Source organism: Panthera tigris, chromosome C2 (assembly GCF_018350195.1).
Source record: "Panthera tigris isolate Pti1 chromosome C2, P.tigris_Pti1_mat1.1, whole genome shotgun sequence".
NCBI lineage: Eukaryota > Metazoa > Chordata > Mammalia > Carnivora > Felidae > Panthera > Panthera tigris.
Window position 1 is genome coordinate 82,583,621 of NC_056668.1, and position 20,947 is coordinate 82,604,567.

Consider the following 20,947-nt stretch of genomic DNA (forward strand, 5'->3'; position numbering starts at 1 on the left):
ACAGGCTCTGAAAAGTCAGGTGCTTTATTGACTGAGGCACCCAGGCACCCCCATGTTAGCCATTTTTAAGTGTACAATTCAATAGTGTTAGGTATGTTTACATTGTTATGAAACATTTGTAGAACTCTGTTTTGTCTTGTAAAACTGAAACTCTATGCTAATTACACAACTTTGCACCCCCCCCCCCACCGCAGTCCCTGGTAACCATCATGCCACTCTATTTTTACAAATTTGATTATATACCTTATTTAAGTAGAATCAAACAGTATTTATCTTTTTTGACTGGCTTATTTCACTTAGCATGCCCTCAGAGTTCATCCATGTTGTAGTGTGTGATAAGATTTCCTTCCTTTTTATGGCTATTGGGTGTATATCTTTATTCCATTGTGTGTATATATCACATTTTGTTTATGCATTCACTCATTGATAGACATTTAGGTTTCTTCTACCTCTTGGCTATTGTGAATAGTGCTACTGTGGAGATGGATGTGCAAATACCTCTTTGAGACCCTGCTTTCAGTTCTTTGGGATATATACCCAGAAGTGGAATTGCTGCATTATATGGTAGTTCTATTTTTAATATTTTTGAGGAAGTTCCATACTGTTTTCCATAGTGGTTGCACCACTTTATAATCCCACCAACAGTGCATAAGAGTTCTAATTTCTCCACATCCTCACCAGCACTATTTCCTTTTCTGTTTTTTTGATAGCAGCCATCCTAATGGGTGGGTGAAGTAACACATTGTGGTTTTGATTTGTATTTCTGTAATCGTTAATGATGTTGCACATCTCTTCATATGCTTGTTGGCTATTTGAACATTATATTTGGATAAATGTCTATTCCAGTCCTTTGCCTATTTTTATTTATTTATATTTTAATTTTTAAGTCTATTTTGAGAGAGACAGTGTGAGCAGGGGAGGGGCAGAGAAAGAGGGAGAATCTCAAGCAGGCTCTGTGCTCAAAGTGCGAGATCATGACCTGAGCCAAAATCAAGAGTTGGTTGCTTAACCCACTGAACATAATTCAGTCCCTGTTATATTTTTGTTTTCATTCATCTCAAAGTATTTTCTGATTTCCCTTACGATTTCTTCTTTGGACCATTGGTTATTTAGGAGTGTGTTAATGTCTGCATCTTTGTGACTTTCCCTATGTCTTGTTGATTTGTAATTTCAGTTCATTGTGATCAGAGAATGTAATTGTATAATTTCAGTGTTTTAAAAATTTTTTGAGGTGGCTCAGTCGGTTAAACATCCAGTTCTTGATTTTGGCTCAGGTCATGATCTCATGGTTTGTGATAATCAAGCCCCACTTCAGGCTCTCCGCTGTTGTCAGGCTCAGCACCGACAGATTCTTGGGAATCTCTCTCCCTCTCTCTGCACCACCTCCCCAAATAAATCAATAAAACTTTAAAAGAAAAAAAATTATTGAGACTTGTTTGTGGCTGAACATATGGTCTATCCTGGATAATGTTACATGTGCTCTTGAAAAGAATGTATTGTCTTGTGTTGAGTGTTTTATAGATGTCTGTTAGGCATAGCTGGTTTATAGCTTTGTTCAAGTCTTCTGTTTCCTTGCCAATGATCTCCTCTCTTATTGCAAATAAGGTATTGAAGTCTCCGACTATTATTGTTAAACTGTTTATTTCTCTTGAGTTCAGTTTTTACTTCATATATTTTGGGATTCTATTGTTAGGATCATCTATGTTATTTTCTTGTTAGGCTTGTGGTGTACAAGATCCCAGGAATATATTGAGGTTTTATAAGCTCCTATGGACATCTCATTCCTCAGCTTTTCCTTTTAAGATTTTTGTTTGGTCTCTTGTTTACTCCAAATATTATCCCCCACTGCAGGTAGCCATGGACTTAAAACACTTGCCTGTAATTGTTTTTGACAAGTGCCCCCTGGAAAAAGGAATTGTGTACTTGAGCTCTCAGTCAAGTCAAATATAGACAGCCTTGCAAGTGGGGCTTTGCAGGGAAATATTATAACATCAAATAATAGTTCTTTGGGAATGACGCTTTGAAAGAGTTCCAGCTCCATTGTACCATCTCTAGTGCTTGCTAGGCTGTACGAGAAATGTGGATTGTTTTCATAGCTTATAGCTTCAACGTATAGCTGGAAAGTGGAGGATGGGACCAGGGCAAGCTAAAGTGCCCCAGAGTTGCTGTTCTTCTTGAGATTCAGCCATTTTCCTTAAATGTCGAGTTGCTGCAAGCTTTTAGCTAGTTTCCAGAACTGTGAAAAAGTTGCTTCTGACAGCTTTTTGCCAATTTTTCATTGTTTTGTGAAGGGGAGAATTTTTCAAGGTCCTTACTTCATTATTTTCATTGATGTAATCCATTGCCTCCTTTTTGGTAAAGGTAGGTGTTGAGCCAGCAGCAGTCTTAAATCAGCGGTGTCGAGCTTGTTCAAGAGTTGACTGAGTAGGGAGGAGGCAAGTGACACTCGCTGTAAATGGAGATACAAAGACCTTAAGCAGTTCTATTTCTCAAAGGGTAAGGAGGGAACCATTATGTGAGCTTCTGCATACTAGGCACGTGTGGTATTTTGTTTAAGCCTCACTACAACTTTTGTAAGGTATATGAGGTATTTATCTTCATTTTACAAATGAAGCTGAGGTGAAGGAGATGAAATGCTTCAGACCACAAAGCTCTACTAAGTGGCATATGTAGGATTCAGACTGGAGAAGGCTGTTCCCTTTCTACCATAGTTTTCATTTATGGGTTTTCACCGTGTGACTGCTGCATTTAATTGTGCTTTCTCATTTCATCACACTCAACTGTTTAAGGTAGATTTTATTAGCCCTATCTTCCAGAAGAGAAAACTGAGGCTGAGAGGTTAGGGGCCTCTTCCCTAAGTTATAAGTAGGACAGTCAGTTCAGCTGGATTCCTTTATCCATGCCTTTAGGCAACGTGCAGTGCTGCCTCAGGCCTAGGATTACCTCACATCCTGTCCTATTCACTGGCTTCTGGGGACCAACCTGCTGTTTCCTAGATAAAGAGCCCTTTGATCTGAAATCCTAGAGTGACCAAGGTCAAAAGAAATCCTATTGGCTACCTATGTCTGTGTATAATAGAGCCCTAGATTAGGAATTGTGGCTTGGCCACTGAATTTGGCTAAAAATTTATATCTCTTACTTAGAGCCTCAGTTTTTTCATCTATAATTGGCCTTCAAAATGGGATGTGCATCAAGGAAAATAACTGCATTTTGCTTTTCTCATTTAAAATTTGTTAGTGTATTTTAGAATGAATTACAGTAATTTGTGTACATAATTTGGGTATGTATGTTCAGTTGTTTACTGATGGGATTCTTAACTGTAGACCACAGGTCTATGAAGTGAGAGTTTTTTGTTTTTTTGGGGTTTTTTTAAAGTTTATTTATTTTTGACAGAGACAGAGTGTGCATATGAACTGGGGAGGTGCAGAGAGAGCGAGGGAGACACAGAATCTGAAGCAGGCTCCAGGCTCCAAGCTGTCAGCGTAGAGCCTGACATGGGGCTCGAACTTGCAAACTGTGAGATCATGACCTGGGCCGAAGTCGGACACTTAACCGACTGAGCCACCCAGGTGCCCCTATGAAGTGAGAGTTTTAAGTACAGCGTGTTCTGGTGCTGATATTCTGTCTTAATTTACCAAAAAGGCCTCTTTGGGGTGAGAATTTGGCAATATTAACTCTTCGGCTACTGTTCACCTTGATATCTTTGGTTATCTCTCCCCTTCTCAAGGCTTTTCCCTAGTTGTAATCTCTTCAGTCAGAGACTAGACTCTGCGGTACTATGCTGCTTGCAGTTTCCAGAACTGTCTGCTGTATGTCACTGGTTTCAGAAAGTAGCCTGTGGAACATGCAGAGTAGTTGTTGCCATTTTTCAGCCTAGCAGGCAGGATCAAGGACCCCATTTTGCTTTCTTTGCAGTGTACCACAATTGGAGCAAATTGTATAGCCCCAATTATTTTCATGATCATGGCAGTCTGGGGCCAAACTCTTCTCAGGTCCTCCTTACCCTGAGATACCAGTCACTATGTACAGCAACCTAGACCTTAGAGGAATCTTTGGGTAATAAAGATGTTAAATAAATCACTGCTCACTTTCATAGAATAAACCTGGTCTCTTCCTCTGTCTTCGGAGACTCCGCCCTTCCTCTCCCCACCTCCCTTGTTCCAGGGTTCCAGGCTCCTCATTGGGAAGTATACATAGTATTCGTACTTGCCTTCCTTATGACCCCTTTTTCCCATCCTTTCATGAATACTGTTCCTCTCACCATCTTTGAAGGAGTTCTAGTTGGTTATTTACTGAAAATGTATAACAGCTGTCAGTCCCCACTAGTAAGACATATGATAAAATTAATGGAACCAATTCAGTTAAATACAACAAAATACCATTTCATGTGCCATGGAGAAAAAAATGTTTCTAGCTCATCTGTGACGTACCACCAGTTGTAAGATGCATCCTGATTACAGATATTAAAAAGGAGATGTCTTAGAATCTGAAAAATAATAGCTTCCTTTCCTACCTCTCAGAAGAGAGAGAAAAACTGGAGAGACTAGTAATGCCAAGGGATAGCTGAGAGCTAAAGATGTAACAGCTGGTGAGGATTATACAATGAATATCTTCTAAAATAAATCCTCTTACCAGAATGTTGCTGGAATCTGTGCTTATTGTCCTTGAAGGAGTTGAAAGGGCTAGTTGCCTGCTAGCAATTCCTTTAATTAATTCAAGTAGATGAGTGCCTACTATATGGTCACGGAGTTGTGGTACATTGCAATTAGTGTGGTTTTTAAAGTTCATAGTTTTTAAGAATAACTTAGAATTAACTATTCAGTCACATTTTAGTGAAGAAACTATCATTAAATAATAAACCTCCGTTTAGTGGTAGTTCTAGCAGCATCTGTTCTTGGAGAAAAATGAAACAGTCCTCCAGCTCCTACATGTAAACAGTTTTAAAAGCAGTTGCAAAATTCCAGATTATTCCTGAATTCTTATCTAACATGTATTTTCTCAGACAAGTGGATTTTTATTTACCCAGTTGATACGTAGGTGTTTCCATAAGTTTAAGAGGTATTTTATTCCCTATGGAAAAAGAAGCATGCTATGTAATAGAGCTTTTCTAGTCTTAGCCAGAGAACCCAATTCTGTACATTAGTTGTCTTTGGCTTGGCCATTTTCAAACAATAATTATAGATCTGATGATTGTTGGGTACAGTGTGAACCATTCTGAAGAAATAAAATAAGGGGGCACCTGGATGTCTCAGTCAATTAAGCATCCAACTTTGGCTCAGGCCATGTTCTCACGGTTCGTGAGTTCAAGCCCCGCATCGGGCTCTGTGCTGACAGTTCAGAGTTTGGAGCCTGCCTCGGATTCTGTGTCTCCCTCTTTCTCTGCCCCTTCCCCATTCATTTTCTCTATCTTTCCAAAAATAAACATTAAAAAAAAAAAAGTAAAATAAGGATCTGAGCGAAGGAAGTCAGCTTCTAGAGCATTTGCAATTTTCTAGGAATTTTCTGACTATACGAAGGCATAGTTTGATACTTAAAAACATTGATTTCACTTACTTTCCCTTAGCTCACCCTCTCCCCGCCCCAAGTATATAATACTCTTACATAATTGTGGTAGAAAATCTTATTCAGGTGGACTTTTGATCAGACTTTCTTTATTCCAATTTTTAACCTCCCTAAATTATAAATCTTTATTTTGTAGGTATCATAGCTGCGAATGTTTTTGTATTCTGTTTATGGAGAGTACCTTCTCTACAGCGGACAATGATCAGATATTTCACATCCAATCCAGCCTCAAGTAAGTCTACTTATGACTTTATTTTGAGATAGAGGTAATATGAAAGAAATAAGCTTTGTGTTAACTGAAATGCTATGCAGAGGATGAGTTGCTTGTCAACAGTTGTAAGTAATATCCAGAAAATAGACTATAAGCTCCCTGAGGAAAAGGACCCCATCTCTCTTAGTGTTATATCCCAAGTACCTAAAATGTGCCTTGCACGTATCAGATAAGTATTATTTTTTTAATGTTTGTTATTTTGAGAGAGAGCACCAGTGGGGGAAGGGGCAGAGAGAGGGAGAAAGAGAGAGAATCCCAAGCAGTGGGATCTGACAGTGCAGAGCCTAATGTGGGGCTCAATCTCACCAACTGTGAGATCGTGACCTAAGCTGAAATCAAGAGTTGGATGCCTAACTGACTGAGCCACCCAGGCGCCCCAGTAGATATGTATTTTTTAATGACGTAAGATCCGTGATCACTACAAGTTCACTCTTTGAGGAGATTATTATATACAACTTTATATCTGTACCTGAAATAACTTACTAATTCTTTTTTCTAACTTTTGCCACGAGGACAAGTTGCTTTCATTGAACTGAGAATTTTTATTGGTTGCTTACTAAGAAGAGAGAGATTTAAGATAACTTTTTACCACTTTGAAAAATGCTATCTTTTAAAATTTTTTTTAGTGTTTGTTTATATTTGAGAGAGATGGGGAGTATGAGCAGGAGAGGGACAGAGAGAGATGGAGACAGAATCTGAAGCAGGCTCCAGGCTCTGAGCTATCAGCACAGAGCCCGATGTGGGGCTTGAACTCACAAGCTGTGAAATCATGACCTGAGCTGCAGTCGGACGCTTAACCAACTGAGCCACCCAGGCGCCCAAAAAAATGCTACCTTAAACCATCTTATTTAAGCTTTTGAACTGGCTCTGTTTTTGTTTCCTATGTTCGAGTTGTTTCATAATAATAATGAAAAAAATCAAAAGTAGATAATTTTTAGGTCATGGCTGTGTGTCCTATGATTACCAGACTGTTTTTCTTTCTCTTGTAGAGGTCCTTTGTTCTCCAATGTTGCTGTCAACGTTCAGTCATTTCTCCTTGTTTCACATGGCAGCAAATATGTATGTTTTGTGGAGCTTCTCCTCCAGCATAGTGAACATTCTGGGTCAAGAACAGTTCATGGCAGTGTACTTATCTGCAGGTAATAAGCTTTAATCTCAGGATCTTTTGGAGTACGAGCACGCTAACCTATCTGGAAAAGGAACAAAGGGAACGATCATAGCTGAATTCTACATATGAGGATTGTATGTAGGGAATTATACATACTGTCTGTAGAGAAGGACATCGCAGGCTGGTGGGGTTGTTGGCTTTCCTGCTTCTTGTTTCGCAGTTTCTTCTTAGATTATTTAGGTATGTTTAATTTTAAATTAGGATAGGATGGGTTAAGATTCAGTGGAGAATTTAAGCATGTCGTTTTTATCTCATTAGGCCTTGGCTACTTTAGCTCAGGCCCACCGTTTTATAGATAAATTCTTCCCAGACTTCCTGGCTGTCTCAATCATCTGGATCTTTGTTAAATAACCTTAGGCTCATTTCCCACAGTGTGTTCAGTTTCCAGAAAGCTTTATTTTAGACCAGAGCTTTGTAATAAGATCGTCAAGAATGAGTTTTTTCTCTTTTCTGAAAGCATATATCTTAGTCTGGAGCCACTCCAGTTGTGGTCCTGGGGATATCATCGTTTCCTTATTTCAACTAGGAAGTGGTAGTAAAGGATTCCAGGTTCCTAGATGCTACTAAACTGGCAATTGGTCTGTTAAATTTTACCTCTCTATTTGCAAAATGTATTGAATTAAAAACCACATGGCATGAAAATTCGTTTCTGAAGTCCCTTCGTTTACTTTTTTTTATTAAAAATGTTTCTTAAGTTTATTTTTTTTAGTAATCTCTACACCCAACATGGGGCTCGAACTTACAACCCTGAGGTCAAGAGTTGCATGCTCTTCACACTAAGCCAGCGAGGTGTCCCTGAAATCCCTTTATTTAAAAAACAGTACATCATACTGTAGTCATATTGTAGTATGGAAAAAAAAGCACTTGAGAGCTTGAAGACAGAAGACCTAGTTTTACTGGATCTTATTTCCGCTACTTGCTGTGTGATACTGCAGAAAAGACCATAATAACACCTCTTTGAGGATAATGATACTCTCTCATGACAAGTGGTTGTAGAAAGGATTAAATAGACACATCTACCACAAGGCATCAAAAATGGGTGCTTAGTCATTGTTAATTAAATACCCATGTAGCTGGTCCTTCAAAACTAGAAACTGAGCAACATCTTTGGCCTGTGCCAGAAGTGTATAGTTTTTTCCCCAAGCACTAGTTGTATTGTTGTAGGTTACACATGGGTCTGTTTCAGATGATTAATTCCTGCTCTACAGGAAGTTTTTTAAAATGAGCCACATTCAGCTTAGATGACATTGGAGCCAAAGGGACTTGTAAAAGAGCATCTAGTCTAAATTGCAGCAGAGTCATTTGGCAAGCTGGGTAAAATATAGATTCCCTGGTCCCGTTCCAAGAATCCGATTTAGTGTTTGGAGTGCAGCCCGGAGGATTCCCTGACAGTTGGTGAGTTTGAAACTAATCTCTTTTATGTTATAGATAAGGAAAGTGAGAACTGAGAGGTAAAGTGAAGGACCCTGTGTCACTCAGTAAGTTGTGTAGTTGGTCACACTTACAAAATATCTGAAGTGATAGGATAAGTATTCATACCTGCACCTTGTACTGATCCAGGTAGAAATCCAACATTGTTAGTCTCTGTGGGGTGGAAACCATTTTTATACTACACTAAAATTATTGAAATGTGACTTATTTCTCAGGCGTTATTTCCAATTTTGTCAGTTATGTGTGTAAAGTCGCGACAGGAAGATATGGACCATCACTTGGTGCAGTAAGTATTTGTAATGTAAATTTTCTTAATTTAGTCTTTAACTTCATTTTGAAATAATTTTAGACTTATGGAAAAGTCCAAAATTATTACAAAGAGTTCTTATATACCCTTTACGCTACTCTCAAGTACAGAACCACAGTAGAATGATCAAAGACAGGAAGTTAACATTGAAACAATACTAACTAATCTGTGTCTAATTTAGAATTTATAGAGTCTTGGGGCACCTGGGTGGCTCAGTCGGTTGAGTGTCCGACTCTTGATTTTGGCTCAGGTCATGATCTCATGGTTTGTGGGTTCGAGCCCTGTGTTGGGCTCCATGCGGGCAGTGTGGAGCCTGCCTCAGATTCTCTGTTCCCCTCTCTCTCTGCCCTTCCCCCACTTGCGCTGTCTCTGTCTCAAAATAATAAAGTATTTACAATACTTTATTATAATAATAAAAAATTTAAAAAATAGAATTTATGGAGCCTTGTAAACTTCAGGCTATAGCTTTTAACCATTGGTCATTTACATATACTGTACTTACTAGAACAGACTACAAATCAAGAGCATAGTCAGAACAGTGGGTATCCATTCCTCAAAACCAGACAGCCTAATCAAGCATTGGAAAATTCTCAGTAATTACAGATTTGAATCTGGTACTATATCCTCTGTTTAGTCACTATTTGAGTGTCTTCTGTGCAGATTAGACTAGTAGGCACTGTAGTAGAAACTGGGGATATACCAGTGAGCAAGATGATCACAATTCTCTTCCTGAGCTATGTTCTGGATGTTTAAACAGAAAAAGTGTTGTGTTTTTTGTTTTTGTTTTTTGTTTTTTTAGTTTAATGGAAATTTCTAGGCACATGGAAATCTTTGTATAACATCTCTCTAAAGACTACACATTCATTTTGTACATGTTTAAACACTAATACACTTAAATATATTCAGATAGAGAGTTTCATATTTAAAGAAACTAAGAAGGTTCAGTTTTGGAAGAGAATTCTTATGTAATCATCCCATAATGTGTGTGTTCCTCATATTTGTGCATACTTAATTGTCCTTTTTTTATACTTAAATTTCCTAATGAGACCTGTATCTTGTCCTGTCACCTACGTGATTTCTTAAGCACCCGTTTTTTCCTTCATGGAATGTTTTATATACAAGATTTGGTGCTGGTGTAATTTACATATTTCAAATCTTTTACCTCATTCACCGCCTAAGCACCTGTTATGTGAAGGCAACGAAGACCACGCTAAAAGGGCTGAGTGTTCTCTAGAGGACTTCAGGGGTTCTGAGAGTAGGGATACTTTTTTCATTAAATGAGAGGATCTTGGAGGGCATTTTGATGTGCTACAGGTGTTATTCTCATTTTGCAGATAAGAAACTAAAGTCCAAGATGAGAAGAGTGTGACAGATGGTATTTGGAATTAGGCTGGGTTTGAATCCAGCTCTGCCACTTATCTGTGATTTCTAAGACATATTACCAACCCTCTCTGTTTTTCTGTATAAAATGGGGACAATACATCTCTTTCTGATCTGCAGTGCAAGTGTGTTTAGATGGCCTAGCATAATAAGGAGCATGTACTAAAAAACGTGGTAGTGGTAGTTCCTGTTCAGTCATCAATTTTGTAGAGCCATGTCAGAATAAAATTATTATCCCCAAATATTTTCATTCATTCTTAGTTAAAATTAAAGAAAACTAAGTCACCAAGTATAATAATATTTTTAATGAGAAATCTAGAAACAAATACTGTTGACAAAGTTATGTTAGAAAATACGAAGTATTGGTCTTACTGGCTTCCTTGTAATCCTGTGTTAAAGGATGAAGGGCTAAAGAATATTTGTCAGTTGACATATTGGCATTAGGGAGCAAGAATACTGGATTTTGGTAAGGGTTTTATTTAGTTAGAGCTCTGGATGTTCTGAATCTCATTTAAAAATTGTTTCTTAGTTATTGGTAGGAAGCTTTAACCTGCTTTTAAAAAATTTATTTTCTGTGAAATGTAACCCTTAATTTTGAGATGGCAAAGATCAATGAAATGTTTGTGGTAGGAAACAGCATTTGTTAAAATGTTAGAGATGTGTTTTTTGCTTGACGTATATCACAGGCCAAATTGAAGCTTGCTTAACATATGATAACTTGCTTACTGTAACTTCATTGATTTAAGTATCACTGATTTAACCTGTTCTTAAACTGAGTTCTCTAAGTCAGGAAAGTATCTTTAGTCTCTTCTTACAGCATTGCAAGTAAAATAAAATGGTCACTAGAATGGATTCACTTGGAATTCCTTTTTTATTTATCTATCGTGTTTGGAGTATATCTCTTGTATAACTTTCTTAGTGGCTTTTCCAGTATCTGTACTTCAGTTATCACAGTCTGCTGGTGGGAGTGTCATTTTACCAGTTTGACGTGAACCTTACCTCCCTTTTCATCCCTGTGTCCTCCCCAAATTATAATATATAATTGTCTTAAATATTTCCACTGCGTGCATTTAGAATATTGGCTACTGTTATTATCATTTGTGCTTCAACCATTAAACATCATTTAGAAAATTCCAAGGGAGGAAAAGTCTGTTGTCTGTATGCATAATTTTTCTTCTTCTCCATTGTTCTTCTTTCTTGATGTTTCAAGATTCTTCCTTCTATCATTTCCTTTTTATTTAGAGAATTTTCTTTAGCCATTCTTTTAGGTAGGTATGACAAATTCTCTTTAAGTTTTTCTTGGAGGATGTCTTGATTTTCCCCTTCATTTCTGAAGGATATTTTCACTGGATAAAAAAAGATTCCAGGCTGACTTTTCTTTTGGCACTTGAAAAATGTTGTGCCACTTCTTTTTGGCCTCCATAGTCTTTGAAGAGAAATCCTTTGTTGTTCAAATAGCTGGACTTCAGATCATGATCTCACTGCCCCCATCAGACTCTGTGCTGACAGCTCAGAGCATGGAGCCTGCTTGGGATTCTGTCTCTCCTGCTCATTCTACCCCCCACCTCCCTTCTCTCTCTCACAAGAATAAACAAACATTAAAAAATATATATAGCTTTTGCCCTGTACGTAAGGTGGTGTTGATCTCTCTGAAGATTTTTTACTTTGTCTTTAGTTTTCAGAAGTTTGACTCTGTTGTCATGGATCTCTTTATGTTGATCTTGTTTGGGGTTTGCTCAGCTTCTTGAAACTAGAGGTTTATGTCTTTGGGGAAATTTTCACCTGTTATTTCTTTGAATGCTTTTTCAGCCTCACCTTTCTTTTCTTTGGAACTATGATGACATGATGTTAATATAATCTCTAGGGTCTCTGAAATTCAGTTAATTTTTTTAAGTCTGTCTTTCTGTAGTCCAGATTGGGTAATTGCTACTCTGTTTCAAGTTCACTGATTATTTTCTTTGTCCTTTCCATTCTGTTTGGGCCCTATTATTGTTTTTATTTAGGTTATTGTATTTTTCAGTTCTAAATTTTACATTGTTCTTGGTATCTTCTGTTTCTTTTGGCCTTTCTGTTTCTGTGCTATTTTTTCACTCGTTTCAAGCATGCTTGTAACTACTTATTAAAGCATTTTTATGATCGCTGCTTCAAAATACGTGTCAGACAGTTTTAATATCGCTGTGTCATCTTGTTGGTTTCTGTTGTGTTATTCAGGTTGAGGTTTTTCTGGTTCTTGGTATGTTGAGTGATTTTTAAATGAGACCTGGACATTTTGGATATTATGAGACTTTGAATCTTATTTAAATCTGTTCATGAGGCTGCCCCTGCCACTGCTTTGACGAGGGGAAGGTTGACCATTACTGTCTGGTGAGGTGAAAGTCCAGGTTCTTTACTCAGCCTCTTTTGATACCTAGGGTACAAGGACTCTGGTTACTAGGAGGCAGGACTTGGAGTTCTGGAAGTTCAGTCTCCTATGTAGACCTTTCCTGGCTAGGAGGAACAGGGTGCCTTGTTACTGCTGCCCACATGACCTCCACTGACACTACCCCGTCAGCGGTATCATGATGCCTCGTTGCCATCTGCAAGGGTAGAAGTCTAGGCTCTCCACTCAGCCTTTGTTGATGGGGATTGGGCTGCAAGCTTTTCTGTTGTTTGGCTGGAGTAGAGTGGTTATTATCTAAAAGCTGACTGTCTTGCTAGGCTACCCTTTCTTGGTCCTTTGGCTAGAGAGAGCATTTTGGGGGATGGGGATAGACCTATTATGTCTGAGTTCATTGGGATTTCCAGGTCATGAGCTTCTCCAGAGCCAAGTCTGAGCTGTATGAGGCCAAAAGAAAACCCAGGGGACTCACCACTGTGTCATTCCTTGGATCCCAGGGTTCCTTAGCCACTCTCCTTTTCTTTCTCAGCCTTTCAGAGTTGTCTTATGTTTGTTTTACATGTAGTGCCAAGGTTTTTGGCTGTACTTATAGAAGCACAAAACCCCTTAGAGTAAATTCATTTAAAATTTATGGTGCAAAAAAAAATCATACATGTAAACAATATGATATGAAGATTATATAGATATAGGAAATTATTTATGAAAATTATTTACTTATGAAATAAGTAAAAAAATTGTACGCATGTTGATTGCAAGTACATAACCAGTGTACATAAATTGTTGGTGGAGAATAAAAGATCTTCATCTCTAACCAAGGAGGCAAGTGTCTAGAGTCTGTGTGAGTTGGGGTTAATAACTCCCTGAGATTGTACCTAAAACATATATGAATGTGAAATTTTTCTGAGGAGAAAGGGTCCCTGTTCACTGTATTTTTAAATGCCCCTGACTAGAAAAGGTTAAAAAAAAAAAAAAATAGGGGCACTTGAGTAGCTCAGTTGGTTGAGCATCTGACTCTTGATTTCGGCGGGGGTTATGATCCCAGGGTCATGGGGTTGAGTCCTGTGTCAGGCTCCATGCTGAGAGTGGATATTCTCTCTCTCTCAAAATAAAAACTAGAAAGAAAGAGAGGGGCACCTGGGTGGCTTCATCAGTTAAGTGTTCACCTTTGGCTGAGGTCATGATCTTGGATTTGTGAGTTCGAGCCCTGCGTTGGGCTCTGTGCTGCCAGTGTGGAGCCTGTCGGGGATTCTCTCTCTCCCTCTTTCTGCCTCTCCCACACTCTCTCTGTCAAAATAAATAAACTTGAAGGAAGGAAAGGAAAAGAAAGAGAATGAATGAATGAATGAATCTGTGCATGGAGGTAGGCCCAAACATTTGTCAAAAAAGGAAGTTGGGATTTATTCAGATACATAAATGTTTACATTTGTGTAGGTAAAGGTCACTTTGAGAAAATTCTAGGACAATGGAACTGCCTTCTATCTTTAAAATAATGTATAAGGGGCGCCTGGGTGGCTTGGTCGGTTAAGCGTCCGACTTCGGCTCAGGTCACGATCTCGCGGTCCGTGAGTTTGAGCCCCATGTCGGGCTCTGGGCTGATGGCTCAGAGCCTGGAGCCTGCTTCTGATTCTGTGTCTCCCACTCTCTCTGACCCTCCCCCGTTCATGCTCTGTCTCTCTGTCTCAAAAATAAATAAACTTAAAAAAAAAAAAAATTAAAAAAAAAATGTATAAGAACAATAAGATATAGTTAGAGAAACTGGTTTTACATAGAAATGCACAGTAATGAGAATTTTCTTTCATACTAAAATATCTGTAATGAGCATTTTAGATGGAGAGCATAATCATCTATGGAGAAATAATGTAGAGGCACCTAACAGAATTTTAATGTTCTTCTTTCACATCAAGCAGTCAAACTCTGTTGGCTTCATTTGAGGGAAAGTGTAATTTTATTGGGTTTTTTCCCTCTCAGAAAATAAGGTTTCAGCTTGATTTGTTTGGAGTTTCATTGAATTGACATTTAAAAAAAAATTTTTTTTTTAAAGTTTATTTATTTTTGAGACAGAGACAGAGCATGAACGGGGGAGGGTCAGAGAGAGGGAGACACAGAATCTGAAGCAGGCTCCAGGCTCTGAGCTGTCAGCACAGAGCCCGACGCAGGCTCGAACTCACAAACCGCGAGATCATGACCTGAGCCGAAGTTGACCGCTTAACCGACTGAGCCACCCAGGCGCCCCTCATTGAATTGACATTTTTAGTTTGTTTAAAAATAAACCTGGGATACTGGAGTTGCTTGTATGCAATAAAACCTGGAAGGTGATGAGCTACTGTTCACTCCAACTTTACAATTCTTAGTGACATTGACATCTACTGTGCTTAATGTTAATATAGCACGTGCTGATAGTTTTGGGGGGCGGATATTGATGTTCTAGGCAGAACAGATCTTTCAGAATAAATATAAATATGGCCAGTATAAAATGTTGTACCATGACCCAGCAAGTTTGTGAGGAAATAAACCTGCAATCTTCTGATGTGGTTCTGATATCCTGAAAATTTGCTGTGAACCCGTTTAGGACCTGGAGTAGGGAACCAGGGAAAGGTGAACAAGTTATGGAGGCTGTGTATGTGCATATGTGTGTTTCCATACAACCAGTAATCTCCCTGTTAAGGGAAGTCAGAATTTTGGAAGAACCTTGTGTGTTACAGTTAGACTTGTACAGAAGCCAATTTGGTCCAATATGCAGTAGCAGAGAGTTGATCTTAAATATAGAAAATAGAATGCTGGGGGTGTCTGGCTGGCTCAGTTGGTGAAGCATGTGACTCTTGATCTCAGGGCTGTGAGTTTGAGCCCCACATTGGGTGTAGAGATTACTTAAAAATTAAAAAAAATAAGATCGAATTCTGACTCCTAACCCCCACTGCATAATGGCAGGTACCACCACCACCTGCCTTTACTGTGCAGTTGAGGTTATTGTTTCCTTGTTGGTCTTAGCACTTTTTCAGCCCAAGGACTAGGGTTTTTTTTTTCATATTTAAATATTTTTATTTAGTTATTTAAATCCAGGTTAGTTAACATATAGAGCACTAGGGTTTTTGTTTTTGTTTTGTTTTGTTTTTTGTCTACTTACCTTCACTGAGATCTTTGGTTTTCCTTCCAAGGGATACTCATACTGTCTTTCCATCCTGCAGTTATCCCAGCCCATTCCTGGGAATGCAGCCTGAGCAGGTTTCCCTGTTTGGGTCAGTTGGCAACTGTGTATTAGGGATTTGGGATATCTGGGATCCCTGGGACTCCTAACACTTTATTAGTAATTACTAAAATGTCACATAATCCTGTGTTTTGAGTCAACCCTTTGTACAAATGGTGGTTAAGAGTGGTAGATGCTAGGGGCGCCTAGCTAGGTAGATGCTAGGTGGCTTGGTCAGTTGAGGTCTGACTGTTGGTCTCTGCTCAGGTCATGGTCTTGCAGTTGTAGGATCAAGCCTCTTGTCGGGCTGTGCACTGACAGTGTGGAGCCTGCTTGGGATTCTCTCTCTCCCCCACTCTGCCTTCCCCCACCAAATAAATATTAAAAAATTTAAAAAAGAGATGCTATTTTTTCAGAAATAGCATTTTTAATACAAAAATGTAGGAACCTTTCCTTTTATTTATAGGGGTAATCAGTTACAGGATACCTTTTATAAAAATCATTCTTCTCTTAGATGTCTTTTTTAACATCCTCCTTAGAAATTATTTATTTATGTATTTATTTAAAGTTTATTTATTTTGAGAGCAAACATGAGGCAGAGAGAGAGGGGGAGAGAGAGGATCCCAAGCAGGCTATGTGCTGTCAGCACAGAGCCCAATACGGGACTTGAACTCCTGAACAGTGAGATCATGACTTGAAATCAAGAGTTGGATGCCTAACCGACTGAGATACCCAGGAGCCCCAGAAATAATTCAAATCTTACAGAAAATTTTCAGTACAAAGGACTTCTAAGTCTTTTAAAAAATAAAATCACTAGGGTTTACTGAGGTATAACCGACGTGGAAAAAACTGCACATATTTAAAGTTTACCATTTCAGGACGCCTGGGTGATGCAGTGGGTTGAGCGTCTGCCTTCAGGTTATGATCCTGCCGTTTGTGAGTTTGAGTCCCACATTGGGCTCTCTGCTGTCAGCACAGAGCCCTCTTCAGATCCTCTGTCCTTGCCCCTCGCTGCTCGCTCTCGCTCGCTCTCTCTCTCTCTCTCTCTCTCTGAAAAAAATAAACATTTAAAAGATAAAGTTTATAATTTGGAAAGCTTGGACGTGTGGATCAAGATAATGAATACAGTCATCATCCCTGAAAGTTTCCTGGTGCTCCTCTGTAGTCCCTTCTTCCTGCTTCTAACCCCCTTCCTGGGCAACAGCTTCTCTACTTTGTTATGATGATTTCATTTGTACTTATTTTCTAGAGTTTAGTATTAATGGAATCATCCAGCATATACTCCTTTTTGTTACTGTTCTGGCTTCCATTACTCTATTTGAAATTCATCCATGAAGTTGTGTATATCAGTCTGTTCTTTTGTATGAGCGAATAATGTTCCATTATTTGGATATGCCAGAATATGTATATCCATTCACCTGGTGGACATTTGGGTTTCTAGTTTTAGCTGTTACAAAAAAAAGCTGTTGTGAACGTTTGTGTATAACTGTTTGTGTGCTTTCATATGTCTTGGAATGTCCAGATCATAATGGTAAATAAGTATTTAACTTTTAAGGAATTTCCCAGCAATTTTCCAGAGTGATTATAGAATTTACTTTCCTATCAGCAGCATGCGAGATTTTCAGTTTCTCCACATCCTCACCAACACTTGGAATGGTTGGTCTTTTTATTGTAAGCAGTATGTACTGATACCTGTGTAGTTTTAATTTTTATTTCCTGACTCATCTTTTCATGTGCTTACTTGCTGTTCATATATCTTCTCTGAAGTGTTCAAATATTTTGCCCAGTTAAAAAAAGATTTTAATTATTTTCCTTTACATAGTCTGGATACAATCCTTTATCAGATTTTTGAGATGCAAATATTTTCTTTTAGCCTATATCTTGCCTTTTCTCAACAGTGTCATTTGAAGACTGTAAGTTTTTAATTTATATGAAGTTTGATTTATTAATTTTTTTCTTACAGATCATCCTTTTTGGTCTCATAACTGAGATCTTTGCCTAACTTAAGGTCACAAAGAGTTTCCTCTTATGGCTTCTTTAGAAGTTTTTATTGTAGCTTTCACACTAGGTCTTTGTGTCACTCTGAAAGTGCAGCAAAATGCTCTTGAACCACATTCACCAGTTTTTAACATTGTGTCACATTTCACTTACTGTTTTCTCTATTCACACTTTTTTTTTTCCTGAACTGTTTGCAAGTAGGTTGCATATATGATGCCCTTTTACCCCTAAAATGCTTAAGTGTATATTTCTGAGAATACGAATATTTTACTCTTTCCAGTTATCAAATTCAAGAAATTTAATATTGATATAATACTTTAACTTATTAACATATTCCAGTTTTGTCAATTGTCCCAGTAATGTCCTTTGTAGTTATTTCTCCCCTTCCAAGATCATGTATTACATTTAGAGGTTATGTTCCTCTGGTCTCCTAAAAGCTGGAACATTTCCTTCCTTAGCCATTTTTGTTAATTGAGGTATAATTGCCATAACATTGTATTAGTTTCAGGTGTACAACCTAATGATTCGCTATTTGTATATATTGCAAAATGATCACCAGAGGTAATCTAGTTAACGTTAACAGTAAGACTGTCGCTGTGTATAGTTAATAAATTTTTTTTCCTTGTGATAAGAACTTTTAGGATTTATTCTCTTAGCTTTCACATATGCAACACAGTATGAACTGTGGTCACCATGCTGTACATTACATCTCTGGCTTATCTATTTTAAAATGGGAAGTTTGTACCTTTTGACCCTTTTAACCCATTTTGGTCTCTCCACCCCCAGCTCTGGCAACCACCAGTCTGTTCTTTCCATACACGGGCTGGCTTTTTTTTTTTTTTTTTTCTTTTTTTTTCTTTTTTTAAGATTCTGTACATAAGTGAGATCATACAGTATTTGTCTTTCCCTGACTCATTTCAGTTAGCATAATGCCCTCAAGGTCTATCCATGTTGTCACAAATGGCAAGATTTCCTTATATTTTTGTGGCTGAATAATATTCCTCTGTGTGTGTACATACCACATTTTCTTTATCTGCTCATCCATTGTTGGACACTTAGGTTGTTTCCATATTTTGACTATTGCAAATAACTGCAATGAACACGGGGGTTTATTTACCTTTTTCGGTTAGTGTCTTTGGAGGGATAAGTACCCAGAAGTGGAATTGATGGATCATGATAATGCTCTTTTTAATTTTCTGAGGAACCTTCATAATGTTTTCTCTAGTGACTACACCAGTTTACATTCCCATCAACAGCGCACAAGGGTTTCCTTTTCTCCACATCCCCACCAACACTTGTTATTTTCCTTTTGATAATAGTCATTCTAACAGGGGTGAGGTAGTAATCTCATTGTGGTTTTGATTTTCATTTCCCTGATGATTAGTGACATTGAGCATCTTTTCATATGTCTGTTGGCCATCTGGATGTCTTCTTTGGAAAAAGGTGCAGATTCTTCTGCCCATTTTAAAATGGACTGTGGTTTTTTTGTTCTTGAGTTATATGAGTTCTTTATATATATATCAGAAATTAATCCCTTATTAGATAGGATTTGCAAATATTTTCTCCCATTTGGTAAGTTGTCTTTTTATTGTGTTGATGGTTTCCTTTGCTGTGCAGAAGCTTTAGAGTTTGATGTAGTCCTACTTGTTTTTGCTTTTGTTGCCTTTGGTCAGCCTTTCTAAACTTTTTCATGGAATTAACAATTTTGGACAGTACAGGCCAGTTATTTTATAGAATGGTCATCGGTTGGGTTTGTCTGTTTCTTCATGATGAGATTCTGAGTGTGTGTTTTTGGTTGGAATGCTACATGAGTGGTGTTATGTCCTCAGGTACCACAGTTGGAGGCAATAATGTCCATTTGTTGACTGGTTGTTATTCAGCTTCTCTACTATAAAGTTGCTGTTTTCCTTTACCTTTTAAAGTTAATGTGTAATGTGTGAGGGGATACGTTGTGATCTCTTCTTCATCGACCCCTCTCACCCCCCTGAAATAGCATCCATTGATTATTGTAGCTTGACTCAGTTTTTGCTGTGATGGTTGTTACAATGGTGAATGTAACAATGCTGTGATGGTTGGTGGTATAGTACATCTCATTTGTTTTCCCTAATGTTAACGTCTTCTATAGCCATAACTTATCAAACCTAGGAAATTAACATTGGCATAGCCCTTTTTAAAAAATTTTTATTTTAGAGAGAGAGTGAATGAGCAGGGGAAGAACGGCAGAGGGAGAGAAAGAATCTTAAGCAGGCTCCATGCCTAGTGTGGAGCCCAACATGGGGCTCTCCCACAACCCTGGGTTCATGGCCTGAGCTGAAATGAAGAGTTGGATGCTCAACCGACTGAGCCACCCAGGCGCCCCGGTATAGGACTTAAACCGCAGACTGTATTTGGATTTCCTGTTTTTCCATGATGTTCTTTGTTTTGTTGTAGGATACCGCATTGCATTTAATTATCATGTCTTTTCAGTATCCTCCAGTCTGTGGTGCTTTCTCCGTATTTGTCTTTCATGACCTTGAAACTTTTGAAGAATAGTGGGAAGATGTTTTGTAGAATAGCCCTCAGGGAAGTGTTATATTATTACTATTTTTTTAAAGATTTTATTTTATTTATTTATTTGGGGGGCAGGGGGGATAGGTGGTGAGGGGCAGAGAGAGTGAGAGACAACCCAAGCAAGCTCCCCATTGTCATTGCAGAGCCCTACATGGGGCTTGAACCCACGAACCATGAGATCATGACCTGAGCCAAAATCAGGAGTTAGACGCTTAACTGAGCCACCCAAGTGCCCCTAAAAATTTTATTTTTAATCTGTACACCCAGTTTGGGGCTTGCATTTACAACCCTGAGATCAAGAGTTACACGCCTCACCAACTGAGCCAGCCAGGTGCCCTGGAGTTGTTTGTTTGTTTGTTTGTTTTTGTTCTTAATGTTTTTATTTTATTTTTGAGAGAGAGAGGGAGAGAGTGAGTGGGGGAGGGGCAGAGAGAGAGGGAGACATAGAATTCGAAGCAGGCTCCAGGCTCTGAGCTGTCAGCATAGAGCCCGATGCAGGGCTTGAACCCATGAACCATGGTATCATGACCTGAGCCGAAGTTGGTGCTCAACTGACTGAGCTACCCAGGTGCCCCAGTTTTATTATTTTTAATAAGTGACTAAGAACCGAGAATTTTGGCTGAAGACAAATATAGTTAAAGTACCAGCCTCCCTTTGCTTTCCCACTGGTCTCCAGCCACACACAGGCTTGGTTCAACTTGGTTTTCTGCTTGGAACAC

The 20,947-nt window shown here is 38.5% G+C and overlaps 1 protein-coding gene across 2 annotated transcripts in view; it reads left to right on the forward strand.

Annotated features, from left to right (window-relative positions):
- Window positions 1-20,947, forward strand: part of PARL (presenilin associated rhomboid like) — a 49,990-nt gene that overhangs the window by 23,189 nt on the left and 5,854 nt on the right. The window contains exons 5-7 of one of the 2 annotated variants that reach the window (XM_007077557.3): window positions 5,699-5,794; window positions 6,823-6,972; window positions 8,648-8,718. In XM_007077557.3, the coding sequence (XP_007077619.2) occupies window positions 5,699-5,794; window positions 6,823-6,972; window positions 8,648-8,718 (317 nt within the window). The remainder of the gene's footprint in view (window positions 1-5,698; window positions 5,795-6,822; window positions 6,973-8,647; window positions 8,719-20,947) is intronic. The other variant, XM_007077558.3, reaches the window with a different exon arrangement.